This window comes from Daphnia magna, linkage group LG5, assembly GCF_020631705.1.
Source record: "Daphnia magna isolate NIES linkage group LG5, ASM2063170v1.1, whole genome shotgun sequence".
Taxonomy (NCBI): domain Eukaryota; kingdom Metazoa; phylum Arthropoda; class Branchiopoda; order Diplostraca; family Daphniidae; genus Daphnia; species Daphnia magna.
Window position 1 is genome coordinate 3,661,408 of NC_059186.1, and position 18,722 is coordinate 3,680,129.

At 40.6% G+C, this 18,722-nt stretch overlaps 1 protein-coding gene across 7 annotated transcripts; it reads left to right on the plus strand.

Moving 5' to 3' along the window:
• The first annotated feature begins 461 nt into the window (after nt 1-461).
• Nucleotides 462-12,415, plus strand: LOC116923630 (putative polypeptide N-acetylgalactosaminyltransferase 9). Of its 7 annotated transcripts, none has more exons than XM_032930106.2 (13): nt 462-579; nt 630-864; nt 4,382-4,801; nt 4,877-5,114; nt 5,971-6,140; nt 6,361-6,525; nt 7,021-7,166; nt 8,982-9,164; nt 9,226-9,411; nt 9,501-9,629; nt 9,925-10,035; nt 11,135-11,263; nt 11,326-12,415. In XM_032930106.2, exons 3-13 carry the CDS (start codon nt 4,540-4,542, stop codon nt 11,473-11,475), a joined length of 1,869 nt encoding a protein of 622 aa, XP_032785997.2. In that variant the 5' UTR covers nt 462-579; nt 630-864; nt 4,382-4,539; the 3' UTR covers nt 11,476-12,415. The 7 variants fall into 7 exon arrangements, with proteins under 7 accessions (XP_032785997.2, XP_032785999.2, XP_032785996.2 ...); XM_032930108.2 differs by having other exon boundaries at nt 528-864; nt 11,326-11,488; nt 11,546-12,415; XM_032930105.2 differs by having other exon boundaries at nt 528-864; nt 11,326-11,488; nt 11,552-12,415.
• Nucleotides 12,416-18,722: the final 6,307 nt, after the last annotated feature.

Here is an 18,722-nt window from a genome sequence, read left to right on the forward strand (position 1 = left end):
TGAAAAATGCAAAGTAGCTGACATCTTGAGAAAATTGTCATATTGTTCATCATTAAGCCTTGATAACAGTCCTTGAAAAATACAGTTTTGTTGACGTGAAATTTAAAAAAATCATTCTTCTCGTATCTATAGATTTATAAAAGTTAAAAAAGATTCGCAGGCCAGAAGTAAGTACGTGTGTTAAAATAAAACAAATATGTCTGTTTCTGTAAGGGCTGATGAATGAGGATGAATCATCTCAACTACTTCTTAAACGCCTAACAAATAATGTCTTTTAAAAAAGGACCACAGTGTATTTTTTAAATGCTGATATGTGTATTGCACAATAAATGATATGGGTTAGATTATCACGGGAACTAGCCCTTTCGAATGTCCGATAACTAAAATGGGCTAGACCTTCACGGAAACTAGCCTTTTCGAACACTTGGCGGCCACGAATCGCATAACATTCTTCACGCCATCTAGTCACACAGGATAAAACTAACAATGAAATCGTTGGAAGTCAGTCTGCTAGAAGAAACATCGGTTGTCAGGCATTAGTGGCCATTCCGGGAGATTCCAGTGTGGTACCTAGCGAAGGTAAGGTTGCATCCCAACATTTCGGCAATCATATAGGTTTGTTGCGTTAGTTAGGTGGACATGCACTTGGTGTTTGCAGCTCGGCGTAATCACACGTACAAACTGTGTGGGAAAAGCTATCGAAGAAACTACCTGGCAAAGGGCTGCTTACTCTCTTTGAGAAAACTGTGTTAGCCTATGTAACGAACATTTCTGGTGTGATGTTGACTTCAAATCATCTCTACATTCATCGGTGACGTTACGTTCTTCAAAGGATTGTGCTATTACGTACTGAACCAATCCATGGTGAGTAAAGTTATCTTAATCTACAAGTTCAGATTTTATCAATCTTTGTTGGTTAGGCATTTTGTACAGCTTGTAGCATTGAACAGCCGTAGGAATGAGTGATAAGAAATTTCATTTTGAAACTTGATATGAATGAGGCTTCAGTTGTATGAAATGAAGCAACCCATTTCAAAATATGTCTATAAGTTTATGTTACTGTGACTGTTAGATGGTGAAAGTTGAATAATCACTAGAACACAGCCTAGAGGCATAACTCATCTTTTTTCACAAGTGCCAAATGCTGTGAAAGTATAATTGGAAAACAATTGCAGGGTTTTCTAAGTTTTTCATCAAGTGTTTTGCCTACCCCCACTTTTACGTTTGCACGTTGTTCGAAAAATCGTGATTCGTCATGCAGCCCTCTTCCAGGGGGTAGTACACGAACGTTCTTGACCTCTGGCAAGTCCATATTTGCCAATACGTCCTGATGGCCTTAAGAGGTGTCTGACTTTAAAAGCGTCTAAGATGTCTCATCGACTGGGCTATCCATTCGTTGGGGTAGTTTGCGATAGTACCATGTGTAAACATCCCTATTGAAAATCCAATACTGCGTAGATCAATATTCATTTGAGGAGCTGTGGCACTTTTTCATTATGCAAACAGGATGAATAAATTATTTGTCGAGGTTGAAGAGCCGCCGTCGAATTGCTTTGGTGGAAGGGAGACCAGGCAAACGCAGATTAGGGGGAAGGCACGGGCGTGCTCTTTATCCTTTCTCATTTGTTTTTGTTTTTTAGGTTGCCGAGATCCTCGCAACCGTTCACCGAAGAAAGTGGGTGACATCTTTTAAAGAGAATGTTGCACACTTTGTCGCCATCTGCAACTTAATTGCTGGTTTCGGAACGTCAACTACTATACTGTGTCCAAGAGTGGACGAAGGGGAGTGGGGGGAATCAGGCGGGGGGTCTAAATTCCACTCAATCGGTCGCCGTCCGGAACACGAACGTTATTTTGTGATAACCTATTTTTTTCCGTGCGTATCTCTGCTTACCGCTCGCCTATCCTCGGCAACGGGATTTATTTTATTTTATTGCATTCTTTAAGTTACCAATCTTTTATGGTATTGAATGACACGTTTCCGTAATGGCCTCCCCCAATCAGACGGTGAAAGTGAATCGAGCCGAAAACCAAAAACCCCGGCATGGCTACAATGGCCAGTGTGCCAATGCCTTTACACGACGCTGGCGTAGAAATCACGAACAACTCGGCGGCGTGAAGATTTGTATACCCGCTTGCTACTTCCCACAGTCAACAGCTATTTGGGAAGATTGTGAAACGGAATGAACGTCGGCCATTTTGTTAGTTCGTCGAACCCGGCCTTGCTATAGCCGCACTATACGCAGTCACCACCTTCTCTTTCCTCTAGGCGATTTACGTTTACTGGTTGTCTTTTCCTTTTTTCTTATTTCTTCTTTGTTTGTTACGTGATTTCCACGAGTCGGGTTCTTCCTTAGTCTAAAAAATGCGGTCGCATGGATTAGGGACAATTCACCTTGGACACATCCGCTGAGTTTTCCTTTTTCTTTATCCTTCACTTCTATTACAAAGGAGTAGCAACCAAAGTCGGCGAGCAAATGGAGTTGTCCTTGATGCTTGTGGCTTTTTTTTTTGGTTTTTTTTACCTTCTCCCGGTCTTCGTTTCGTCATCTGTGTGTTGGAGAAATGAGATGACTTTACTCACGCCAGTCAGTTACATGCAACCCAGTAGAACAATGCAGTGAAGCCACCGAAATGATTGAGAAAATTCGGGTGAAATAGTTGAGGCCCGATTGCGTTCACACGCCTTATTCGGTTCGAGGTTTATCAGGAGAATAAATGGGAAAAAGAAAACAATCCGTCGGGAGTGATGCCGAAAGATGACATTCTTTGTTCGTTCAACTCACAATGCCGAATAGTGACGTTGTTTCCCTCTTCGAAGGCCAAACGATCATTTTGTAACGCGCGTTATCTGTTGTCGTTTTGCACGAGATGGCATGAACGCTTAACATTCCCGCATACTTCACGATTGCTAAAACGTTTCGCCGACGCGATCTGAACAGTATACCCAAGGTTTCGGCCAAGGGGCAAAAACAAAAAAGTACCCATTACACACATTTTTGAAGGGCCATTTTGCGTATACAGTGGGTGATTGTTTGCCACTGACAGGAAATCTATCATTGCGAAACCAGTTTCCCTCAGGTTTCCCGCATCTTTTTTTATTTTATTTTATTTTGTTTCCCCTAGGGTTTTCACCGCACCCTCTGGCATATCGTGCGGGTAAAATAGTAGACATGCACACGAATTTCGCTGTAAACCGCAAATTTGAATCGTATTTTCCCCCCCTCTGACCACACGCAAATAAATTGATAAAAGAAATTCCGTAGACTTGAAGCCTGTCGCTAGTTTTCCGTGTTTCATATCGATATAAAATTGGAGAGGAACCAGACCAGTTCCAAAAAAACATTATAGCAGGTGTCCATTGTAAAAGACATAGATATTTTACCTTGAGAAGTTGTTTTCAGGCTTGGGTTGTATTGAAAAAAAAAAAAAAATAATAATTTGTTTGTACTTGTTTGGATGTGGTTGGTGGTTTTTGTGTGTTCCGTATCGTCCCAAACCGGATATAACACAGATGCAGAAAAAATGAGGAATGGTTCGCAGCTGTGGTCGAATAGCTGGCAAATAGAAATGGGCGTGCGTCGATCTATAGTCATGGCTGCGTCTGTTGCCACAATCTGTTTCCTCCTGTCCGAGCAGCGTGCGGATTCTGACGCACGAAGGCCCGTTCCGCTCGTAAATTGACGATCCTATCATGTTCCGTATCCCACGCGAATCCAATTTAAGCCTTTGTCTGCACAACCATACCGCTGCACTTATTGTTGTATTTTTCTTTTTAATTTAAAAGCTGAGTAGGCTGTATGTTGAAAGCTGTGCCTTTCACCCATCAAACACACTAGTCGCACGCACGGAACATGTCCAACGGCAGGAAAAAAAGGAGAGAAATTATTAACGTCTCATAGGGAGATAATGCCACTGAAATCGATGTGAAAGAGTAGCATTTTCTGTAAAATCTACCATCCCGTGAATTGTGAAAAAGAACATGTTTCATTGGCCGACTTATGGGCAGGGCAACTACATGTCCGTACAACAGTTAAGAATTTAATCTAATCGTTGGGGTTTTTGTTTGATGGGAAATTTGCTCGCCCCGTTTCACCAGATTCCCATCCGACGAATGATTAGTCTTTGGTTCCGGCAGGTATCTTTCACCGGGATGGGTGGTACAGTAATTTTTTGTTGATTTATTTTTGCTCGCCTCGAATTCGACCTGCTGAACGCGACGATTTTAGTAATTGAAGTTAATGCGGAAGACATTTTCGTCAGACATGACTAATCAAGACGTGGTCGCCATTTTGCCCCGTTTTCTGTGCCGTTTTTTGTTTGTTTTACTCTTTTTTCTATCAAGTAAACGATGAACAAACATTTTTGTTTTTCTTTGTAGGTTTTCTTCTTTACGCAGCAGGAACAAGATTGATTGCGCTGATACCATACATCGGTTATCATTGTTCTTTTGCCACTTCCCTGGCTTCGTCGTACGCCCAACAAGGAAAGCGCAGTCGAGCCTAGATTTCCAGACATCTGTTCTTCGCTGCCAGAGTCATGTTCAGCCTGCGTCGAAACCGGGCTTTTCTGGTCAAGATTTTGCTGCTCACTCCGTTGACTTGGCTGTGCGTTGTTCTCTACATGAATAGCTCTACGAAAATCATCCAGCAACAACAGCAAGGTCATCAAGAGCAAATCGTCTACGTCAATGACAATAAAATACAGGTCGAAGATAGCCGGGTCCCCCAGGAACAAATCGCAGTTAAAGGACCACCGCTAAAAGATAATCTACTAAGGAAAAAGAAGCCTACACCATCAGGTTTAACTTAACTTAACGAGGTAAACAATGGCCAGCATTTATAAATTCATGTTTTTTGTTGCGTCATGTTTTCAGGTGGCGATCGTGGAGATGCCGGCGATTCGGCCGACCATATGGCAGGTCAGGGCGTGCTGATGCCGCCTCATGAGCCCGATGGCCCTGGTGAAATGGGCAAAGCCGTCGTCTTGCCGAAAGAAATGACTCCGGAACAGAAAAAGCTGGTCGATGACGGCTGGCAAAAGAACGCCTTTAATCAATACGTTAGCGACATGATCAGCGTCCACCGAACACTGCCGGACCCCCGCGATGACAGGTAAACTTTTGTACTATTTTTGAATAGCATTTCGTGTTCAGTCGTCCAGTGGCTTGCCATAAATACGTACTGGAAAAGTACATTTTTGTAAAGTTCAACGTTTGCTGCATTAGACTAGATGATCTTTGCGGGGGCTGATGTCGTCAAACCAAACAGAAGTGTAATAGTTTCACGAAAGAAAACTAGAATGGACGAGGATGAAATTCAGAAGTGCTGTCATATTTTGTTTAGGTTGTTATGCACCATGTTATAACCAGGTGCTAGTTTCGGATTGGTTCTTGCGATGTTCAATTGCGTGGAGACGATTTCCACGCAATTTTCTAATGGTAGAATGCGATTTCGAAGAATTCTTGATAGGATCGCTTTTATGAGGATAATTATTCGTCTAAGGTGTACAAGTGTGTATTACTTAAACTCGAGGAACGAAAACGAAACAAATGGGTATTTGGTATACGATGATCGATATAACGACTTACACCCGATACAAATCAAAGAAGCAAAGTCTATTTGCTCCAAAAGAGTGGTTTCAAAAGGACTTCCTCGTAGCCATGCCTAGCGGCTATTGACTTCCTTACTAGTGGGTTTTCGCGAGATTTGTCTGTATTGCTCACTGACCCACTAGCTATTCTATGGTCATCGACTATTCGCTACACCATCGTTTCATGGAAAACCCAAGTAACGGATGAACCATATGTTTTTTTTTCTCGGCTATTTTTTGCTAGTTCGCAGGCAACAATCGTGAAGGGTAAAATACTAAAATTTAATAGGATTCCTGTCGCGAACGGATTAATGTCTTTGCCATTTTTCTTTTGCTCTCGCCAAACAAAGATCTGATTGTGGGATTGTTGAATTGAAGGTGTAAAGAACCGGGTCGATACTTGACGACGCTGCCGGCCACGGATGTAATTGTCTGCTTCCACAACGAAGCCTGGTCAGTCCTACTGCGTACCGTCCATTCCATCCTGGATCGATCGCCGGCTCATCTACTCAAAGAAATTATTCTCGTCGACGACTTTTCTGACATGGGTATGTCTTTTCGAATTTACAAATGGCAGTTTTATCTCTGAATTTATTCACCTAAGGTCAAATCCACCCACTTTCCCTCTACTAATAATCCTCGTACCCGAAACACCTTTTGATATTGTATTGCTTATTGATTGATTCCCCGCTTATTCATTATTGTTGATATGATCATTATTTGCTGGTCTCGCGTTGTGGACAACGACTGTGAAACGGAAAAATGTAGAACACGTCAAAGCTCCATTGGAGAACTACATGGCGCAGTATCCAAAGGTGAAGATAGTGCGGCTACCGAAGCGCGAAGGATTGATCCGGGCGCGGCTTTTGGGCTTGGAACACGCCACCGCTCCTGTCGTCACCTACCTCGACTCTCATTGCGAGTGCACAGAAGGTCAGTCACGTACTTTTGCCTCCACTGGCAATAGCCGCCATTGACATTCAATGGACGCAAACATTTCCTTCCCTTCCTTCCTTTTTTTTTTTTTTTCATTATTATTTTTCCCGTGTCTGGCTACAGATCATAGATGTAATCTCTTGGTCCCTTGCCCTGACTCAGAGAAGTGTCCCAGAGCTACTCCTATGGAAAACGACCGTAATGAAAAATGTCAGGGCTTTCATAGAGTTGAAGTACAACTATGAAATCAGAGATGAAGTAAAAAAAAAAAAAAAGAATATCCTCATAACCTAGCTCTTTATCTAGAATAATAAAAAAAAAAATATCGGGTAATCCGCCATGATTTTGTGACTTGTCCTTTTAGCGAAAGTTTGGGTTGGATAAGTCGGGCGAATATGTTATCCATAGAGATATCTGAATGGGATTTGTTACTTGAAACCTAATTAAAAATGGGTGCCAACACCGAACGGTACGACATTTTTTTGCGTAAAGGGTGGCTGGAACCTCTTCTGGACCGGATAGCCCGCAATTCGACCACAGTTGTATGCCCTGTGATCGATGTCATTGACGAGGATTCATTGGCGATCCATTTCGATAAGAAATCTGTCCAAGTTGGAGGATTCGACTGGGGATTGCAGGTAAAGCTGAGAATGCCTGCTTGTGGTTGCTTGCCCTAATCGTGGTGGCGGTGAACTAACATTCAGTCCCCGACAAACAAAATCTCTTGACTGAAACGAACTTTCATCTTTCTTTGCTTCCTTTTTAACGCTTTGAACTTCAAATATCCTCTTGCCTAAAACATGAATAAGAAAGAATCGAAGCACACCAAACTAAATCAAAGCAAAAAAAAACAGTTATGACCTTATAGTTCTTAGTATGAATAATTTTATGTAGAAAGTCTTGTTGCATTCATTTCCCCTCCCTGTTCACCCTTTTTTGCCCAGTCTTTGAAGTTTTTGGTCAACCTTAGAATTCAGTTATTTTTCTCTCCTTTGACAAGTATTAATTTGTAAGCTAATCATGCAATTCGGTCGTGATTTGATCAGTTCTTTTTTCCATTGCATTTAATGGATCAGAAACGAGGCGGAGGTGTTGCCTCTTTATTGGTCAGGTGTCGTGTTGCCAGGACGTGCTCCACGTCCCACCTGGGGTCAAATTACCCCATTCTGTTTACAACTAGAAAAATGATAGGGGAAATACTTGAAATGGATCATTCCCCACAAAATAGAGCGCCTGGTTTCAATCTGACACTAACGTTCTAAATATTTTAGAACGCTGGGAGTGAGTCGTTCGTGCTGCAAGTTCGCTAGAAACACCGTGATATTTCAATGTTCTGAAGAATCGAAATTGTTTCGCTCTTCTTACACCACAGCCAGGACGTATTTTCTCCGTCATTGCGAAAAAGCTTGCATCATTCTATAACATCCCGTATATTTTTCGTAACTTTCTTCTTGTCGGGCGCCTCGTTGCCCTTTCATTGTCCGGATGCCACTCGACGTAGATGAGTGCGGAATCGATTATCGGTAGTCTCCCAGCCAGAGTTAGGCGGCCCGTTGAATCATAGGCCTTTTCCTCTGCCCAACGAACCTACCATCTAGCGGGAATGTTGTTTACTATTTTGTCACCAACTTAAGATGTCATACCCGACCAATTAACAGCCTATTGAACGAAAAAAATTGGGTCGATTGGTTGGTTTGCCATTTTGCATGTTTGGACACAGGAAATTTCCCTTTACTTTGTAAATATAAATTACCTTAGCGCATTGGATGATGTTTTGGATTGGAAACTAATTTATCAGCTGATGTAATTTTCTCTCAATTTTTATTTATTAACTGGTGACTGTTGGTAACTTTTCGGTGTTTTATTTCTTGGTGTGGCTGCCTGATTGCAACGGTACAACCTTTACCATCTCCCCCAATATTTTCCTCAGGGTGGCTGGAACCGCTGCTGGATCGAATTGCTCGCAACGTCTCGTACGTCGTGACACCGATCATCGATGTGATTGACGACTCGACGTTCCAGTACCATTACGGTCCCGGTGTGGCTGTGGGAGGGTTTGATTGGAACCTTCAGGTAGCACTTTTTTTTTGCTTGTTTGTCCTAGTGAAGCACTAGTTCGTTTTCTAATTTTCTTTCTATAGCCTTAACAACTCATCTTTGCTTGTAAATTAAAACCTCCAATTTAATGTAACAATTAAAGAATGAGAACGGTGGCAGTGGTTATTGGCATGGTTTTCTGTAAAATGTGGTGGGATTACTTATTCATGTTACATCATTGGTTTTATTGGTTTTTGGCTTTAGAATTTTTCGAAAGGCTCTTTTGCTTACTCGGCTTCAATAGCAGAGTGATGGACCTTTTCTGACTAACTCTTTGTTTTTCATCGCACGTTCATGCATTTGCGCTCCAATGGATTTCTTTTTATTCTTCGACTTATCTCGCCTTATCCGAGCAGTTTAACTGGCATGCCATCCCCGAACATGAGAAAAAGCGACGCCAACATACGGCTGACCCAGCGTACAGTCCCACAATGGCTGGAGGATTGTTTTCTATCGACAGAGAGTTCTTCAAGAAGTTAGGCACCTATGACGATGGATTCGACATCTGGGGAGGCGAAAATTTGGAACTCTCCTTCAAGGTTAGTTTGCTTTCGACTTTCAACGTGCTTAGCCCGTTATCAAAATCCGTAATTTCCTTAGACGTGGATGTGTGGTGGAACGTTGGAAATCATTCCGTGCAGCCATGTGGGTCACATCTTCCGCAAACGGTCGCCCTACAAATGGCGAACTGGAGTTAATGTCCTTAAAAGAAACAACGTCCGATTGGCTGAGGTTTGGTTGGATGAATACTCCGAGTATTATTACCAGCGTATTGGCCATGATCGGGTATTTATTTAATCTCGTTTCTTCTTTTATCAAAGAGTAGTTTCCATTCTTCGTCTAACCATTCTACCAATAAAAAATTTGAACTGTAGGGAGATTATGGAGATGTCTCGTCCAGAAAACGTCTCCGAGAAGAGTTGGGTTGCAAATCTTTCAAGTGGTACCTAGACAATATCTTCCCGGAGTTGTTCATTCCCGGCGATGCGGTCGCATCCGGCGAGGTAATTATCATTTCTTTTTCTGTCACAGGAACGCCGTGGCATCATTGCCAATGGTCGTGATTTATTTAGAACTAAAAGTATTAGCGGAGACCACCGGGTTTGTTCAAGTGTGTGAGTAAACTACACATGATTTTTTTTTTATTGACGTGAGCTTCGCTAAAAGTGACATCAGCAGGTGATACGGTCGGATACGTGAATTTCGCAAACAAAGACGAAACTGAAAATGACTATTGATTTGATTGTTTAATTCCTCCTCCAAATTCGAAATCCCTCGTGTCGTTACACGTGAAATTAGGTTCGCAATTTGGGATTTTCACCAGCCTATTGTTTGGACGGTGCCGCACGCAAAGCCAATCTGCACAAGCCGATCGGCCTATGGCCTTGCCACGGCCAGTCCGGAAACCAGGTACGGAACCGCTTGTGTAAAAGAAAAAACCAAAGAAAACTGCTGTTATTTTTCGCCAACAAGCCTAGCTCTACCTACCTTATTAACTTTTCCGTTCCATCGATTTACAACGTCTGAACATTTCTACCATGGTGATATTGTTTCTTTCCGTCCTCTTTCGTTTCCTTTGTTTTTATTGACATTCCACATCAGAGACCTCACTTTTCTTGCTAGCCACTGCTTGTCATCCTGTTTAGTTCTTAAGCGAAATATCTCGGCTATACCTTTCCCGTCTGTCCAACTTTTTCCTCCTAGTAATTCATGTCCCGGAGTCTTATTGGAGTCGCTGTTCAACAGGTTAGTGAAATTCGTTTTTATCAGCAAACTGACGAGCATAATTCTAATAATCCAAGAGTCCTCCTTCGTCGTAAGCCAGTGATAGTGGTTTTGTCAATGCGAAAGCTTTCCGTTAACAATCACTTGGGCACAAATCTTGCGTCGCATGCAGTTCTTCGGAAGGAGTTTACAGTGTGCGCAGAAAGCGAAAGTTAATAAGGAAATGCGGATCAACATTAGAAAGGAGTCGAGTGTTACGATTCTTTTCGTTCCAAATGAATGGAAGGAGTGTACTGGTTGCCCACATCTGTGTGTAATGTTAAACTCTAAGCAAATAGACAAAAAAGCCTAGTATTGCTTTTATGTAACACCATAGATTCGAAACGAGTGGTCAAACCAGTGCGTGGATTCTGCAGCTGGGCCCAACGACCTGCACAAACCTGTCGGACTGTGGCCCTGTCATAAACAAGGGGGTAACCAGGTAAGGTTTTGCACAAATCTCTTACATCTGTTCTTCGCTTGTTCTTTTTACCTCAAGTCTTTGATAACTTCTCTTTGATCCCTTCGCAACCCATCCATCGTCTTGTCCTCCTGGTCACTTGACTTCCTCAATATATCTCTTCCGTTCTTGTTTAATTTGGTTGTTATTCTATCAGTTCTTGCATTCGCTTTATCCACCAGACAATTGAACATTATACAGTAATGTTGACAGTGTTTCAACCCCCATGTCCTTCATTATTTCGCTCTTGAAAATGACTGTAATTTTTCTGTTATTGGTCCACAGTTTTGGCTGTATAGTAAAACTGGGGAGATTCGTCGAGACGAAGCCTGTTTGGATTATGCTGGATCAGACGTCATCCTTTATCCTTGCCATGGTGCCAAAGGCAATCAATATTGGGAATACGATCCCGAGGTATTACAGCGCATACATGAAATGAATAAGTTTTATTACAATCATCGATTTTTTCTGTTTAGACAAATTTTGTGCAGCACGGAAGCAGTAAGAATTGCTTGGCCATCAGCGAGGACAAGAAGAAGATCACAGTAGAGAAGTGTTCTGAAGACAACCCTAGGATCAAATGGAAGTTTGAGAAATTTGAGGCAACAAAGAAACTACAACTGTAAAATATCAGCAGAGGTAAAAAAAACACTGGCCAACTCTCAAGTTTGCAAGATCAAAATTTGGTTTACCAAGTTGCAGCTGCTGCGTTGGAGTTTTATTTCAACCGCAACATTGAAGTCAAGCTTATGCAACTATGCATAGAATATTTTTTTTTGTAAGCTGAAACGCGACGTCAAGACTTCTAGAAGCAATTGACAACAGCCTGTTGAGAGCCGCATCGGCCTCATATTTTCCCCATAAATTATCCATATCGATAACGACACATTCCTGACTTTAGGTTTATCTAATAATTTTCTTTCATTTCGTGTGTACGGTGAACCTTCTAAAAGTATTGCTACAAAATTTATTTCATGTTTATTCTTTCTTTTCTGGATTTGTGGTTCCCTTGAAACGCTCAAAATGGATTCAGTTAACGTATTTTTGTTTTGTTTTTTAATTTGAATGCAGTAGTTCATTCCACTGTAAGAAAATTCGAGCACAATTTTTTGTTATACCATACTTGACGTGGATATGCTTGCGTGCTGTTACCTTTTTTACCATTTCAAGTCCGGCTGGAGTCACGGAGTTAAAAGCCCGAGTATAAAACAAGCAAAATTAAAATTACACTATCAAAAGTTATACTACAAATTTGAGTCATATCGAACCGTGGCACCGTGGTTTAGACGATCAAGCCTTCATTGACTCTTGCTTCTAAAGCTCGATGTTAAGTATTTGTTTAGGAAAATTCCAAAGGAGGTGGTTCTTCTATTATTTGTTTCCTTTCTTGAGTGCGATTGCATGTGTTCTATGTTGTAAAGCTGTATACGTTATTATCCAACATATTTGATTACGATTGTAATGTGTCTTTATTAAAGAATAGCATATGTTGTGTTTCTCTGCACAGTGCCTTACAAACAAACTAGATAAAGAAGCGTGCATTAAGAATAAAATGGATAAATCCTCCTCGATCCTCTTCCCCCCTTTTTACGTTACGTGTTTGTATGGGTAATACATCAGTTAAGAAAACAAAAGTAAAAAATTCTTCGATAATGTGATGGTACGGTTTGGGTGAGAGTCATCGCGAAAAAGAGAAAGGACGCGAACCTTCAGCTCGTAGTCCGCACAAAAGGTTTGGAGGCCGATAATAATAAGCACCCAACAGCATTCCTTTATTGAAACGGCTTGAATTGTCATTCCATACTCGTTTTTTCAGTTAAACTATGACAATGTTACAATTGTATCTCCCGCCAATATCCCCATCCCTAATTATGTGTTGGTCTCTGCCAGATGGCGGGTCAATTAGCCAGACGCCTTTGTCTACCTGTTGTATGAGGCAGTAGAGGGTAAACCGTCTGAGCGACAGGACCATAGGAGGGCACTTTGCTTATTGCTGGCTTTCCCTCGCGGACTATTCTCCATTCCTTTTTGGCGTGTTTCCTTTTTCGCGTCACTGTGCGAATCCCAAGTGCAGGGCCAAAATACAACTATTGCGTTGACTTATTTAATTGCCTCTTTCTAGAGTAAATTCCAGAGTACTCGTTTAAGAGCGTAACAATTGGTGTCAGAAGAGGGATATTAGAGGCCTTAGAACGACTTTTTTTAAAAGTCGCCTTTAGGAACGCCATCGCCCAAAGTTTTTTTTTTAGTGTGTTTCGGTAAGTTTCATTTCTTTTTTTGTTTGCTTTGTGTTGGTGTCATTTAGGGGCGCCGCCATATTAGATCCATTAGCGGATTCGGGAAAGGCGTGGATCGTGGGCACCGCCATATTGGATTTTTGTTTCCGCGTCAGACTCGCGCGCTAAGTGTTCCACCAACGCGGTATCTTTTTGTGAGTATAAGCATAAAGCCAAAAGGGATATTCCCTCTCCCTGCTGAATTTTTCTTTTGTTGCTTACATTATTTATTTTTCTCTCTCTCTTTCGCGCGCCGACTTTTTTTTTGTGGCTGGCAATTTTTTTTTGGTTTGGGGAGTATCGAAGCTTTTGTCTTGGTATAAATATAAATATATATTTTGTTTGTCTCCCTCTACTTTTGCGCGTTTAAGTGACGGATTTATTCGTTTGGGTTTGCGTTCTCTATTGTTTGTTTCTTTTTTTTTCTTTTCAAGTTTTTTTTTTCTGTTCAACCGACTGATTTTGTTTGCGTTGGTTTTGACGTTTTTTTTTGTTGTTTTTTTCATTGCTGGTTGTTTAACCCGCTAGTCGGAATCGGATTCCGAAATTAAAGAAGTTTTTTTTGGTTTTGAACATCACTATCACTTACGAAGCCGTAGCCAACAAACCGATCCAGAACCGGTTAGACCCCGTTTAGTTCGCCCTGTACCTCGCTATTCACCTAACGACGCTGCTAAACGACGTCCGGAATTTGACATTTCTCCTTCGGAAGCGTCGACCAAAACTGAGATGGTGGACAATGCAGCTCTCATCGCTGCGTTACAAGGGTTTACCACGGCAATAGCAACGGACGCAGCAGCGAGGCAAAACCAGATGACGCAACTATTCCAAGTAATCGGAGGCCAACAGCAAAACCAAACCGCTATGCAAGCCATTGTTGCTGCACCACCCAATGCACCTGTTATTCGCCCCTCCACAGTGGCGGTGAACTCTTTACCACATGTCTCAGGTAGTGCGGATGAAGACGCGCAGGGGTTCGTAGACCAAGTCAACAGTGTAGCAGGGTTAGAAGGTTGGACTGACGACAACTGTCTTTTGGTAGCCGTAACTCGCCTCAGAGACACTGCGTCTCAATGGCACGCACAAGCCGGGCAAAACCATGGTACTTGGCCACTTTGGTCCGCAGCTCTTGTCACGAATTTTTCCCATACCCTGTCGTTTCTAGAATGGAGTTTAATGATGGAAGCGAGAGTACAGAAACAAGGAGAATCGTGTTTGGAATATGCTTTAGACAAGCGTAGATTATGTCTTCGCTCTCCTGTACCTTTACCAGAGGCGGACATCATTAAGGCGTTGCTTAGAGGACTCGCAAACCCAGTCTACATTGCGGCGCTAACGGCTCAGTTACCTGCCACTTTTACGGATTTCTTAACTCAGCTACGAGACCTGGAGCAGCTTGGTTTGTCATCGATGGGACCACAGGTTCCAACATCTACCTTACCCGCTGCACAGTCACGGCACCTAGTCAACACAACGTTTCATAATGCACCACCTCCAGCAGTTGTTCCGGATATAGAAAAACTATTGTGAACTTCGGTGATAAGTTAATTAATCAATTATCGGCCTCAATTTCACGTTTGCAAGTAGGTCCAGCGACGAACGTTGCCCCACGAGGAGGTGGTACACATGGCCCAAGGGGACAAGAAGCAAGGGTTTGCTACGTGTGTAATTGCAAGGGCCACATCGCGCGTTTCTGTCCATCAAAAAATGCCGGGGCAGGCCCGCGTGGGCCATGGCCAGCTTAAATGGGTATTTTTGTTGGAAACATCGGCCAGCACTTCCCTTAATTAAAGTTTGGCTTGAAAATATTGGAGAAGTAATTGCACTGGTCGATTCGGGAGCGAGTATAAGTGCAGTAAGATTGAGTGTAGTGCGTAAATTTTTGAAACCAGAAAGTAGAATTTTGATGGGTAAATTAAAAGGCAGTGTATCGGATTTGGAAAATTTGGTCGGATTTGACAAATCCAAATCATTTAAACAATTTCCAAATCCAAATCAAATCATTTTGTAAAAAATCTGAAAATTTCAAATCAAATCAAATGAAAAAAGAGTCAAATCCAAATCAATTCGAAATTGATTTGATTTTTGTCAAATCAAAATCAAATCCAAATCAAATCCTCTTCAAAATTATGAAACCAATAGACCAGTTTCGGATGCTGCGTTGCAAAATTTAAAAAAATCCAGGGGGGTTTCGATTGCAGGGGGAGATAGGAAAAAAGGGGGTTTTTGATTTATTTACCCTAGTAATACTTTTCCAATTCAGGAAATGTTCTAGAATACTACACTTTAAGACATTCTGCGTCTTCTCCAGTCTTTATAAATAATTAATCATCCCTAGTTTATCCATTATCCCCATATCCACATTTGAATCACCCATGTTTACATATTTTCTTGACACTAGAAACGCAAAAAATACTAAACAGCATCCCTAGCCTTTTACTTAAATTAATTTTCATGGATAAACTAGGGATGATTAATTATTTATAAAGACTGGAGAAGACGCAGAATGTCTTACAGTGTAGTATTCTAGAACATTTCCTGAATTGGAAAAGTATTACTACCTAGCCTTTTACTTGAATTAATTTTCATGGATAAACTAGGTTTGATTAATTATTTATAAAGACTGGAGAAGACGCAGAATGTCTTAAAGTGTAGTATTCTAGAACATTTCCTGAATTGGAAAAGTATTATTAGGGTAAATAAATCAAAAACCCCCTTTTTTCCTATCTCCCCCTGCAATCGAAACCCCCCTGGATTTTTTTAAATTTTGCAACGCAGCATCCGAAACTGGTCTATTAAGAAAAAAAATTTTTTATTCTGGGTTCTTCACTCAACTTGTCAACTGTCACTGTACCAGTGTTTCGGATTTTTTTTTTCAAATCAAATCCAAATCCAATCAAATCCAAATCCTCCCGGATTTTTAAGGGATTTGGATTTGCCTTATTTTTCAATGGCTTGGATTTGGATCGGATTTGATCCCCACAAAAAAAAACCGGATTTTTTCAAATCAAATCCAAATCCTTTATAAAGATTTGTTTCGGATTTTTTTCCAATTTAGAATTTTTTTCCTGTACCACCCAGCCACTATTTAGTATTTACCTTTCTTGTCATCTGCAGACTGTGCACTTGATCCTCTTACCCAGAGGTGTGCCGTGTGTGTTTGTCAAAAAATCCTTAACGCGTTAAAATGCATTTTTAATTTGCCTTAACGCGTTAAAGTGTTTTTCTCGCCAGTTAACTACAGTTAACGGAAATTAACTAGTTAAAGGAAATTAACTGAGTTAAAATATTTAACGTGTTATTTTTATGTTGCTTTTGACCTGTTTTAGACCGCTTTTTAAAACTAAATTTTAAAGATATGTAACGCTTGAACGGCCATATGGCTTTTTTTGAGATCTTGGTTTATCATGACTAACAAAATTGACGCAGAGGCAGAGGACGTGGGCAGTCAGAGTCATGTAGGCCAGGTGTTTAAAGTTGTCAACCCACATGCTGTCAGTTGTGCAACACACAAACTCAACTGATTTAAATTCTTCTATGATGGCAAGCTTACATGCCTCTTACATTTTGGGGATTCGATAACGACTAAAAGTTGTTCGATGCGGAACATGATACTGCTGCCCAACTGCTACTTTCATTAAATTTCGAAAGTCTTTCCCCATCACAACATTTACTGCATGTAGGTCCTGAACAATGAAGTTTGCACTTGCGGTATCGAGTTTCAATTTCTTTTCTTTTGTCATTGTTCTGTAATCTGTGATTTTTGGTTGATCTTCATGGATTTTTTGTCTGTGTTTGACATTTAAATGGTACTTCATTGATGACACTGAAATTGTCATCAGCTTTTTGCAATGGTTGCAGACTGCTTTTCCTGGCTTTGACTCAATTTGCAAGAAATGATTTCAAACCCAACATGACTTCAAATTTGTGTCGTTTGCTGAAGGTTCAGGTTCAATATTAGAAGCTGACGTTCCACTTGCACTTTCAGCTTGGTCAATTGCTTCGTTGAATGAAGAAGTCAGATCTTTGTCATTGTTAGATTTGGTATTGCTAATCTTTGAGCTCTTAGTCAGTGAAGGACTACATACAGTATTTTTTGTTCGAACCATTCTTTCACCAATTTCCTTAAGAACCAAAATCCAACATAAGTTATATTTTTTTACATATAAAACTAAGTTGTAAACAATCGTACTCACTGTGAGCGGGAAAGAATTACATCAAAATTCTTTTGCTCTTCACGAAACCAATACGTAGGCCCTATACTTCAAATTACTTTCGAAGTTTGTCTTTGTGCTATTGCAAAACATATAATTTATATGTCAATGATTGAATGGTTAGACCTTACAGATTTATTAGTATAAGATTTCAATAATAATATTATGTATTACCACTTTCAGTTTTCAAGGCTCCTAAAAGTACGTAAAATTCCAATTCAAATACCAAATTAAATGACGCCAGCAATACACGACCCATAACAATATACGACCTACAATCTACGAGGCAGGAACCACGAAGTAACGAATTACTAAGTACGAACGACCACGACGAATAGTCGTCTGACTCCGATTCTGACTTGAATTTGAATACAAATAACAGTATTGCCGGCTTTACACATTTAAATTTATTATACGTAACATTTAGAACATTGCCGAGAGCCCGAGATGCCCACAAATTTTCTTTATTTATGCATTATATGCTTTCCATTCAAGTTTAACTTTGTTAAAAATTTAACGCGTTAAATTCTCCTCCAAATTTTGGCGTTTTCATGTCGCCGTTAACTGCCCGTTAACTGAAAGAAATGTTGCTAAGAAATAGCTTAACGCGTCCTGACTTTAACGCGTTAACGATCCGTTAACTTCAGTTAAGATAACTTTCGCACACCTCTGCTCTTACCTCCATCGTGTGTAAGACCAGACATATAAGGGAGAACGGGGTCAACTTGGACACGGGTCATATTGGACAAAGACCCTAAGTTCTACATGTTATGGAATTTTTTTTTTTTTAATTTTTGTATAGACTGCAATGTTTAACGTTCTAGAAAAAATATTGATTAAAATCGAATCATTATTGTTCTTGTTATCGCAGAATAAAAAAAATGGCCCTGTTTGATGTAATATTCTTCCCTATTACTGTAAGCATTTTTAAAGTGAAAAACACTACAAATGAATAAAATAATGATATGTGAAATAGCCAATTCATTTCTTTAATGATTGATAAAAAACTTAAATTTTAATGCCTTTCCAGTGTTAAGTTATTAACGAAATACTAAATAGCACCGGGTTGGGTCATTTTGGACACACAGTTTTGGGGTCATATCGGACAACTTCGATATTGGAGTAGGAGGTGCTTGTGGAGAAGCCATATACGCCCGTTTGGCTAAAAAATAAGATATCGATTACAAATCGATACTCGATACTCTGTTAAGCCCTCCCATTTTACTCTACCCGCCTACAAATTGTCCATTTCAGCCCCCTATTTCGTACAAATGACATAACTCTCTATTTTTCATTTCTATTGCAAATATTTCAATATGAATGAATAAAATATTGAATAAGCAGTCTACCCATATTTTTTTAAAATTTATTTTATGTCTCCTT

Excerpts from the sequence above, each read along its gene's own strand:
- LOC116923630 (XM_032930106.2), top strand. The coding sequence starts at position 4,540 with ATGTTCAGCCTGCGTCGAAACCGGGCTTTTCTGGTCAAGATTTTGCTG. Across the intron at positions 4,802-4,876 it reads AAAGAAGCCTACACCATCAG|GTGGCGATCGTGGAGATGCC; the intron begins GTTTAACTTAAC and ends TCATGTTTTCAG. Across the intron at positions 9,165-9,225 it reads ATTTGGAACTCTCCTTCAAG|ACGTGGATGTGTGGTGGAAC; the intron begins GTTAGTTTGCTT and ends TAATTTCCTTAG.